Here is a 10975-nt window from a genome sequence, read left to right as displayed (position 1 = left end):
AGCGCAGAGATCTAGTCTGGGGGGTAATTTTACTTATCGCCAGAGTCAGACACCTAAAACTGCCGAGAATTGTTAAAATTAAAAAAAAAAATTAGTGTTTATTTTTCCACTTTAAAAATTTTTCAGAATTCTTTTTTACGAAGACATGATCATCACTGTGTGTAGAGTGCGGGAGGGGTAGGGTGATAGAATTTCAGAAGCGCTTCACTTACCGTAACCCTGTTTAATACACACGGACCCTCCTTCCCTCAAGACTCAGATACTCAGGGGCCTCAGATACGTAGGTAATTATTTTAGGGGATGTTACGTCACAGTTCTTTGGCTGTTCAAGCTCAACAACCCATGTGTATCTCCGAGGCTTGATTTTACCAACCATTATCACACATAACCCTCACAGCTGGGACCGAGGATGCCCAGGATAGGGTCTCGTGTGGCCAAGGCCGTTGTGATGCGGAGACCTGGGGTCGCGAACCGTCACCCGCTCTAATCCCCATGGCGTCCGCCTCCCGCGACCCCGCGAAGCCCCCGCAGATCTTAGTCCTCGACCCACCCACGGACCTCGAGTTTAAAGGCCCCTTCACCGCGGTGGCCACGGCGCATCTTCAACTGCGCAACCCGTCGACGAGGAAAGTGTGCTTCAAGGTGAAGAGCAACAGCCCTCAGCGCTACAGCGTGCGGCCCAACACCGGAGTCATCGAGCCTGGCTGCACGGTGACGGTCGCCGCCATGCTGCAGCCCTCCTTCTGCGGCCCCAGCCAAGAGGTCAAGCACAAGTTCTTGGTGCAGACACTGTTTGCTCCCCCGGACACTTCGGATCTGGAGGCCGTGTGGAGGGGGGCAAAACCCGGGGAATTAATGGATTCGAAACTGAGGTGTGTGTTTGAAGCGCCGACAGAAAGTGACAAACTGGAAGAAGGCTTGAGACTCAGAAAGGCAGAGCATCCCGACAAGCCGGGACCCTCCTCCTGCAAGTCCTTGAAGCTGGGTTCCACCACGCCTCTGCCTGTTGTTCTGCTGGTGATCGGAGCAGTTTTCTTTGGATTCTTTTTAGGCAAATTCGTCTTGTAGAGTGAGGCTCGCGCAGCACTATTCCAATACCTCACCCTACCCCCATTTAGACCAGAAAAAAAATGTCTTTATTCACCATCTCTTTGGAAGTATGGCCCGCCCGCGGTGACAAACTTTGTGTGCGTGTAGAGTCACATAGGCCTCACCCCTAATGATCTGTTGTGATTGGAGGACGGAATAAATGAACACACCAAATAAATGTTGGGCTACTGGACAGATGACATATCATCGGATTGTCACAAGCCAGGTGCCCATTCATTGCGTGGTGAAATTTTTTTTTGTTTTTCATAAGAGTTCAAGAATTGTTCTTGTAAATGTTTATTTTGTGAGTTCCTTTAGTTTTTACCTGCTGAGTTACCTCTAGATAAATGATTTATTGAGATTTGCTAACTCTCTTTTTCAGGCAGGGCCAAGAAGGTGTTCTCTGGGGGAAGTGATATCTCTTAACACAGGCGAATGAGGCAAACTTTTCTCTATCCCTTCTGAGGCAGTTGTTGAGTTTTTTCACCCTTACAAATCTGCCCCCATGATATTTAGCTTTTCTTTTTAAACATGTTAACGGATTTCTTTCGTCTGTGTGTCACTGGGGCGGTTAGAAGGAAAGTGGGAACTTGAAAATTACACGACATGACTTTCATTAGCCTTGAGGCCTTTCCACATACTTCAGTATTTGTAATTAAAACTCAATTTATTAAGGAAAAGAACGGATAGAATTTTAGGCTCTCCTGGTAGTTAGAACAACTGTGATTTGTTTACAGAAATAGAAAATGATCAAATTCAGGAAGAGGGCTGTAGTTGCAGTGAATTTGGGCATGTGCCATGCAGCTGTCTCGAGCTTAAGTTAGTACATTTTTTCCCTAGTTTTTTTAATACTGTCTTCACCAGGAAGACTTTATTCTCCTGGGTTTGAAGTACTTATTAACCCACCCAATACTTCTTCTTACTTTGTAAATTATTTCATCCTCATCACAGTTTAAAATGGGTGACTTATTTTTCCCTGCCTAACTTCACATTCAAAACGAGTTTCCAATAAGGAAAGAGACTTTCCCTTTGCACATCAAACCATCAATCATGTAAAACCCTGTTTGCTCACTCAGGGTTCCTTCTTCATTTGACCTTATACTTCCTTTGTTTATTTATCCTAAGCAAATTTTAGAATCTGAGAAAATATATCACATTTTAAACTGAGGATAGCCTAATACAAGTGAATTTTTATCCTTGAATTTAGAGAGGCTGGCTTTGTAGAAGATGTGCTCTGCCAGAGGGGAGACTGGCTCTTGAATTTTGGTGTGTGGTACAGTAGGCCAGGTCTGTGAGCTCCTTTGATGTGAGAGTGAAATGTTCCCAAGTATTTTGGTTTTCTTTTCATTTTAATTGTGTTCGAGTTGGTCAGTTTGTATGTGTGGTTATGGTATACTCTGGTCTCTTTTATAGAACCTCTGCTAGTATGTGGAGGTTCTGAGCACTATCTGTTACTGCAGGTGCCTTTAGCCGATGCGTGCACCAGCTGTAGCTGTTAGCACCCTCCCAATAACTGGAAAAGCATGATTAAAATAGTAATCCCATAAGTACTGATTCTACCATTACCCTTAAGGCTCTGTATATAATCAATATCCCTAGTGATAAGTATCAAGTTTGGTATTTTGTGTCTTTTTTTTTAAAAAAAGATTTATTTATTTCATGTATATGAATACACTATCACTGTCTTTAGACAATCAGAAGAGGGCTTCAGATCTCAACAGAGATCCTTGTGGTTGCTGGGAATTAAACTCAGGACCTCTGGAAGCAGCCACTCTGCCTTTTACCACTGAGCTATCTCTCAAGCCTGGTAGTTTGTCTTTTTTCTTTTTTTTTTTTAAGATTTATTTATTTTTTTATTTATATGAGTGGACTGTAGTTATTTTCAGACACACCAGAAGAGGGTGTCAGATCCCATTACAGATGGTTGTGAGCCACCATGTGGTTGCTGGGATTTGAACTCAGGACCTCTGGAAGAGCAGTCAGTGCTCTTAACCACTGAGCCATCATCTCTCCAGCCCATTTTGTGGCTTTTATAAAAACTATTTTAATTTTTAAAAACTTAGAAAAATCCTCTAGAATTTATTTTATTTAGCCTCTTTATTTTAGACCCGGGGGTTCTGAGTCCCTATGAGAGTAGAAAAGACTTTTCTGTATTTTAGCCAAAGAGGAAAACAGGACTAAGAATTCTGGTCTGGTTTGGTTAATGGCTGAAATAATGAACAATGCTATTCACTAAGCATATGTAAGATATGTCCCCCCAACTTGGCCCAGCACTGCCTGCCTGAAACCCCAGCACTTAGATGTAGAGACTGAGGAGCAGGTCAAGGTCGTTCTCTTCTACCCAGGAGAGAGAGGACGCCAGGTCGATGTGTATATGTTAATGTTTGGGCTACCTATATTTCTCATATTGATCATTATCAAGTGCTATCAAAATTCATGGTGTTTTTAGGTAGACATTTTATAAAGTACACTACGAACAAATAAAATCTAGCTTGTGACTGTCCCATATAGAACCAACAGTATCAGTTTCTAGTCCCCAGAATAGTGAGATATTTTTTATTTTTAATCTAGTTGGGAAAGCTCAATATAGGGAGGGGTATCTAAGAGTTTAATGGTGGGGTATTTCTGTTTCCAGCAATGAATGATATTACTCTTCCCTCCTGTGCCTCAATTACCAGGAGCACTGGGCTGGGCCTGGAGACAACTACGGTGTCTGTAGGCTTTGTAACTCATTGTTCTTCTGTCTTATCATAACTTGATTCCTCGTCTTTATTACAATAGGGCTCCCACAATGCTAGCTCACCCCAGCGGAAGAGCCTGAGTCTCAGATTTGCTCTGAGACATGAACGGGTGTTTTCCAGTATTGGCCATCTCTTTGGTTTTCTTTTTGGGCCATCTGTGAGATCACAAGTTTAGATTTGGGGGCTGTGTGACAAGACAGTCACTGATAAGCGAAGGAACATGCAGCTCAGGCAGAAAAGATGTTGAAATTCCTGGGAATGATTGACATAAAATACAAGAAGGAGAAAGGTTTAATAAACTGTGAGGGCCAGGTCTTTAAATGATTAAGCATCTGCCATGTGCGCAAGTGAGAGCTCTTGCTTAAACTGTTCTCGTGCTGAGACCGAGGTCAGTAAGAAGTCACATAATGGCAAATTCCAAGACAGCAATGAGGTTATGGGAAACGAACTCTCTAGAAGCAGAGTCCTTGATTACTTGCCCACCTAACCTAGGGGACATTCGTATTTGAGAACACAGTAGAAGAAAATCCCACTAAATTAAGGAGGACATTAACCCACAGATTTGCCTGTTGAAAATTAAGAAATGGAAGTGATCTCAAAAATTATTATTATTGGAGCTTAGGAAAATGAGGTCCATTTTAGCACATGGATTTAGCTGCCTCACAGTACTTTCTTGGGGAGTGGTTGATGGAGCCCACACTTCTATCGCCCCACCACAGGCTGTTCCCTCTAATGGCTCACCTGCAGCTCAGCTTCTGTGACATGACACCTCCCCCAAAGGCAGCAGTTGAGTTAATGGGGGAAAGGAAGAAAACTCTGCTGGGCTCTGAATGATTTACTCTCTGGAAGCTGTCTACAGAAAAGGAATGCCATTTAGATTTGTCTTTTCCACCAATCAGATGAATCCTTTCCTTTGTAGGTAGAGGTGCATCTTTCACTCAGCTGTCTCTACTGTGTTGTGCATTTTTGGGGTCCAGCTGGTTCCACATTCTCTGCTTCCTCACTCTCTGGGCATCCAGACAAGGTTGCACACTGGGCTGGAAGGATGAAGTGGAGCCCGGAACTCCTGGATCTGGTGGAGTTCTGTGGGATCCCATTCTAGCTTGGTGTGAATGACAAGGGCAGAGGGTTGGGGTTAAGGGGAAGGTCTTTTTCCAAGGATCTTACAGGTGAAGGCCTTCTTTGACGATCTTCAGTAAAACAGCTGAGACATAATCTTAGCTTTTGTGTATTTCTTTACTCGGGGTGAGCTTGTACGCATGCACTTTAACGCGGTGAACCAAAGAGTACATGCATTTGGGGATGTGGTTGAGAACATCCAGGGCCAAGGTCACTGGTGGAAGGGTAGGGTACTGAGATACCTCATTAGCATGGGAAGGCATTCCAGGAATCTCAGGTGCTTACTGACCAGGTTCTTACTGAGAAGCTGAACCTGTAACCTGACCAAGGCTAGGTGCCACATTCTGAAGGTTGAGGTTATAGGGGTTTAGAGCTTCCCAAACAAGGTCACAGAAGGAGAAGCTCTGCTGGTAAAGGAGTCCGCCATTTTGACTCTGTCCTCTCACTCTGCATCCTGTTGCTCCAGGAGTGTGAAGATGCACCTGGACGTGAGCACAGGGAATGTAAGATATATCAGCAGTGACAGTCTTCTTTCTTTGGCACTTCTATTAAAAAATGCTTTGCAGAGACTCCAGCATGTTGGTGCAAACCCGTAAACCCAGCACTCAGGCAGAATGTTGCCGTGAATTCAAGGCCACCCTGAACTACATAGTAAGTACCAGGCCAGCCATAGGTACAAGGTCTGATCCTCACCTCCCCGCACTACTTTAGAGCATCTCTCTGTAAAGGTCAAGATAATGGCAAAATAGTCCAAGACACTGCAACAGAAACAGCACGGACCATGAAAGCCTTGAGGAATTTTCTTTGTACTTCAAGAAACTAAAAACTAGGCCGTCTTCGTTTGGCTTTCATTGCTGTGAAGAGACACCACGAACAAGGAAATTCTTATAAAGGCCAACATTTCATTGGGGCTGGCTTATCATTTCATAGCTCCAGCCTGGTATCATCACGGCAGGAAGGTTGGCATCCTGCAGAAAGATGAAGTGCTGAAGGCCCTGAGTTCTCCAGGAGGAGTCTGTCTTCCCTGGGTGGAGTCTAAGCATCGGGGGGGGGGGCTCCGATGACACTGACATACTTTCTCCAGCAAGGCCACACCTCCTGATAGTGCCACTCCTACGGCAAAGCATTCAAACACATGTATCTGTTGGGGCCAAACCTATTCCAATCACCACATAGGCCTTGTTCTGAGCTCAGTCAAAAGGAAAGAAGTGATAGATGACTTTCTTTTGTTAGTTTTTCATATGACAGAAACAAGGGAAAAGGGGGACATTTATTTTGGCTCATGGTCCCAGAAAAGTTTCAGTAAGCCATAGTGAAGAGGGGGGCTGCTCTGTCTGTGGCAACAGGGGTGTATGGCAGAGGCACACTGAGTTCCAGGCCAGCCTGGGCTAATGAAAACGCCAAACTAAACCAAGCAAAACACAGTTTTTCTCTCACATCACTGTTCATGATCGATCACTCGGTCTTGGCACGGGCCCACTCAAGCGACACTGGCCTGCTCCTTACTCTATGCTGGTTTTCCAAGAACTGCACTGCTGAGCTTTGCTAGCTTCTGCCCTCTTGGTCACCTCCTTTTCTCCTCTACTTCCTCTGCTGACCCTGGTGACGTTGTCTGAAAGGAGGAAGTCACTGGGTGCTAGTCAGAGAAGAAGGGAAAAACTATGGGGTGAGGCAGCTCCAGTAGGAGGTGGGGCCCAAACAAACTCTACAGACTTCTTTAATTTTGCCACAGCCTCGTCTCCTTTTACTCATCTCTGGTTGGAAAAGAAGAAGCTGTAGGAAGACGTTCTTTCACTTCCCCTGCCTCAGGCCCCATGAGTAGGAAGGATGAGTATAAGGCCCATCAAGCAGCAGTAACCCCCATTTTTTCAGACAGCTCTTCATGAAGCCCGGGCTCACCTTGAATCCACAGCCTTGCTTCAGTCTCCAGAGCATACCAGCGTACTTGGTACCACATGTGTTTTCACAGGGCCTTCCTTTTTTATAGATGCAGCATCTGGTTGATGTCCCAAATGATCACGTATTGAGAGTTTCCTGTGTGCACTTAAGTAATCCACATTCTTCTGGGGGACCCAGACCACCAACAGCCCACAGCTTCTTTTAAAGTACCTATGGTGAGAACAGCACCTTTGCAAATACGGAAACTGAAATCGAGAAAGAACATTTACCTGGGTAGAACGACCTGGTTAGGGAATGCCACCTGCCCAGCACCCCTCCAGATATCGGAGTGGGTTTACCTTCACTGGGTTTATAGGCCGAATGTGGCAGCATCCAGGCGAAGATTCTGAGGTCTGATGAGTTGGAGAGATGTAGAAGAGAAGCTAGAATTAGCACTTAGGTTTCCATTTTTCTGACTTGGCCCAATTTAGCAAATGAAAAGCTTCATATAGCTCCAGCCACAGGGGAAACTGGGGGTGTCTCACACCCTTAGGATATGTATATCACCCTGACTGCCACAGTTTGTAAATAGGGGACACTTGTTTGTAAGTTAGCTACATACTTATAGCCCATGGGGCCCCTGGGCAGCCCGGCAGTAACCCGTGGTCTCTTGTGCTTGGTTGGCTATGGTACAAGGAAGCTCTCAGATGGGAACAGAATTGGGCAGTTACAGTTTAAATACAGAAATGAGAAGTGTTTGGGGTGTGCAAGGAGCACGTGGGGCTGTTGCGCACCTGACCCTCTTGACAGCTCTCATTGATACTGTCCTGATTTGGTTTGATGGCCTCTGAGGATGAACAGGAAAACCAAGGCCAGTTCCCTTCCTGACCCGATCTCTGTTGCTTTCATGCTAACAGCTTGAGGTTGCTTACCAGGTAGATTTTGGGTATGGTTTTTCACCAACCAAGTAGGAGAGCTCCTTCTGAGCCACGCATGGAGGATCAAACACAGCACTCTGAAGGTGGAGGCAGGAGGATGAAGGGTTTAAAGAAAATTTGAAGCCAACCTGAGTTCTTGCTTCAACTTCCCTAAAATGTAACATGGAAGTGTAAGTCAAATAAAACCCCTTTCCTCTAAGTGGCTTGTAGGGATATTTTTTTTTTTATCACAGCAACAGATATGAAACTTTAACAATCTGTTAAAGCTGATCCTCCTCTAATATGTGGGGCTGCAGCCATGGAGGATAAACTGAGACCTTTACTTTTCCTAAGGACAAGTAGCTCCTGTGACCAAATGGCATATGACAAGGGGCATCCTGGGTAAAGATGGACTTCAGCACCACAACACCACCCATATTCCCAATCAATAAAAGATAGGAAGTGACGAAAGGGGACAGTATTGATTCTATGTCAGTGCAAGCTGGATTGACTTGCTAAAGTTTCATACATGATAGCATATTAGAATGAATGAGCTCGGTGGGTGAACATATTAATACTTTCAATCAGTAGTGTTGTCTGGGTAGTGTTGGATCCTGGCCTGGGGAGGAGGGTGAGGAAGAGAAATCGGATTCTTGACACTGGGAAGGACAATTTCCTGAAAAAAAGAGGGTGGGAGATATACAAGGAAACCATGCATTTTATCAGACTTGGCCTGTCTAGAGTGTGGAAGGGAAGAGACTCAGGTTTATCTAAAACTACACTGATACACAATGTGCACACCAAGTAGCCTCTCTTGGAGCACTCTGAATGGGGAAAAGGGAAATCCTGCCTCCATGGTACTGAGGCAAGAGCCTCCTGGAGTACCTCTGTGCCACCATAGGTTGGTCATAGGAGAGGCAAAGGGTACAAGAGACCCAAGACTAGGGCTGCCTCGGACATTCGCTAGAAGCTATTCCCTGTATTGTACTTATAACCTTTTGTCTATGACTCTGTCTACAGAGTCCGAAAATATGATAAACTTGGACATTTGCTGTGGGCAGACAGTGAAGGGAAAGACTGAATTGGGCACCAAAGAGTCCAGGGACTTGCTTCCCAGAAGTCTGTAGGACAAAATAGCCTTGGGACAATGTTGATATCAGGGGATGGATGAGACAAAGCAGAGATCAAGGGCACTGCACAGCCTACCACTGTAGGTTGATGTCAAGGTAATACATGGTTGGACAGTAGAGAGTGGGGCAGGGACAAAGTTTTGGTAAGGCAGAAGAGAAGGAGAAGCAGAAGATTCAACATGGAAGACGAGGATGACATCTCCGTGTGGCTCTGAGTATCCAAGGGCTATATATATATATATATATGTGTGTGTGTGTGTGTGTGTGTGTATGTGTGTGTATGTATGTATGTATGTATTCTTTCTAGGGATGGATTTTTATAGGTCAATTTATCTTATCTGGGTGGGTGGTTTATATCTTTGTCAACTGGTTGTAAGCTTATTGTTTGGAGGGATTATGGACTGAGAATTTAACATATAAATCTGTTTGATAAGTTATTGATTGTTGAGTCATGTTTTTACCAGGCTGTGGAGGACAGAGTGTAAAAGCAATGGCTGAGAGGCAGCTGGAGTGTGCAGATCCAGTGAGGGGGTGTGGGGTGTGGGGAGGGCACAGAATGAGATGTGTGTGTGCAAGGCTTGGTAACTAACCACCTAGGGGACTGTGCTTAGCTTCACACTGGAGCAGCTCCCAGAGTGAGAGCCCCCTCAGAGTGAGACCACGGGAGGGCAGCAACAGAATCTTACTTAATTTTTACTGCAACATACCACCATCAGCATGCAGACATCATTGTGCACTTCCTTGCCTCCTGAAGCCAGTTCTGTCCTCTTGTTTAAGTGATCTGGACAGGGCATTTACCTGAAACCCACAGAAAAGGATGCATCTCAGCTGCTGCTCATTTCCTTTGGGTTCTCACACAAGGGAGGTAGCAGATGTCAGTTTCTGTGTATGGGGCAGGACCAGGGACCAATCATGAATTTTTCCAAGTGTATAACCAGGTGTCTCAGCCATTCAGTAACTATTCGTGTAATTTCTTTTTTTAAAGAGTATTTTTTATTTGTATGAGTACACTGTTGCTGTCTTCAGACACACCAGAAGAAGGCATCAGATCCCATTACAGACAGTTGTGAGCCACCATGTGGTTGCTGGGATTTGAACTCAGGACCTCTGGAAGAGCAGAGGGTGCTCTTAACCGCTGAGCCATCTCTCCAGCCCTTTCGTGTAATTCTATTACTGTGATAAAATAGCCCGACATAAAGAAACGTAGGGAAGAAGAGTTTATCCAGCTTATGGCTCCAGGTCACAGTCTTTGTGGAGCAAGACACTGTTCAAAAACATCTAGAGCATTTTTTTCTTTGTTTGTTGCTTAAAAGACCGTACTCCTCCCTCCTTGCCTCCTGTGACTAATTGGAGACACATGTCTGCAAGATGGAACATTATGTTGTGTTGACCAACTGGCTTGCGAGGCAGACAACTGTTTTTGTAAACAAAGCTTTGAATGTAGGTTGCTACCTATAGATTTTTGTTTTGTTTTTGTTTTTTGAACTACATGGAAAAACTGAATTGATATAGTAGGAAGGTAGAATGGGTTTCATAATTTAAAATATTAACCCTGGCCCCTCAGGAAAATTTACCAACCCATAGTATGTGCTTCTTTGCCTGAATTCTCTTTTCTTTTCTTTCCTTTTGTTTCCTTTTTTCTTCCTCTCTCTCTCTCTTTTCTTTCTTCTTTCTTGTAGTTTTCCTGAATATTGTCTCCTAATTTATATCCCATTTCTACAGTATAATTTTCAGCTCTATTTGATCTATTAAAATGCTTTTGCAGTGCTTTGGGTTATCCAGGGTTTGTTATTAGGTGAACCCTCTGCTACTTAGTAGACTTCTTAGTCATTAATTTCTTAACTGTGATTACTGTATGTTGTGGTTTAGAATTTCCACCCTGTTCCATTTCTGATCAATCTCTTTGTATAGATCCTACCTTCCTGATGAAATTCTAGCTGTTCATTTTATTTTTGAACACAGAAAACAGTGGCTCTGAATTCTGCACCCAATATTTTCACTATATGAATTTTTTTCTTCACAAGTTCTCATCATGTAACCCAGGCTGTCCTTGAGCAGCAGACTCTCACTATACAACACAGGCTGTTCCTGAACCATTAGA

The 10975-nt window shown here is 44.3% G+C and overlaps 1 protein-coding gene across 1 annotated transcript; it reads left to right on the top strand.

Moving 5' to 3' along the window:
- Nucleotides 1-492: 492 nt before the first annotated feature.
- Nucleotides 493-1068, top strand: LOC308423381 (vesicle-associated membrane protein-associated protein A-like; the record flags this gene model as incomplete). The annotated part of the gene is made up of 1 exon (XM_080920104.1): nucleotides 493-1068. The coding sequence occupies one exon, from the start codon at nucleotides 493-495 to the stop codon at nucleotides 1066-1068; it is 576 nt and encodes a 191-aa protein (XP_080776230.1).
- Nucleotides 1069-10975: the final 9907 nt, after the last annotated feature.

This window comes from Micromys minutus (assembly GCF_963924665.1).
Source record: "Micromys minutus genome assembly, chromosome: 8".
NCBI lineage: Eukaryota > Metazoa > Chordata > Mammalia > Rodentia > Muridae > Micromys > Micromys minutus.
The sequence above is the reverse complement of the archived record's forward strand: the minus strand, read 5'-3'. Positions and strand labels throughout refer to the sequence as shown.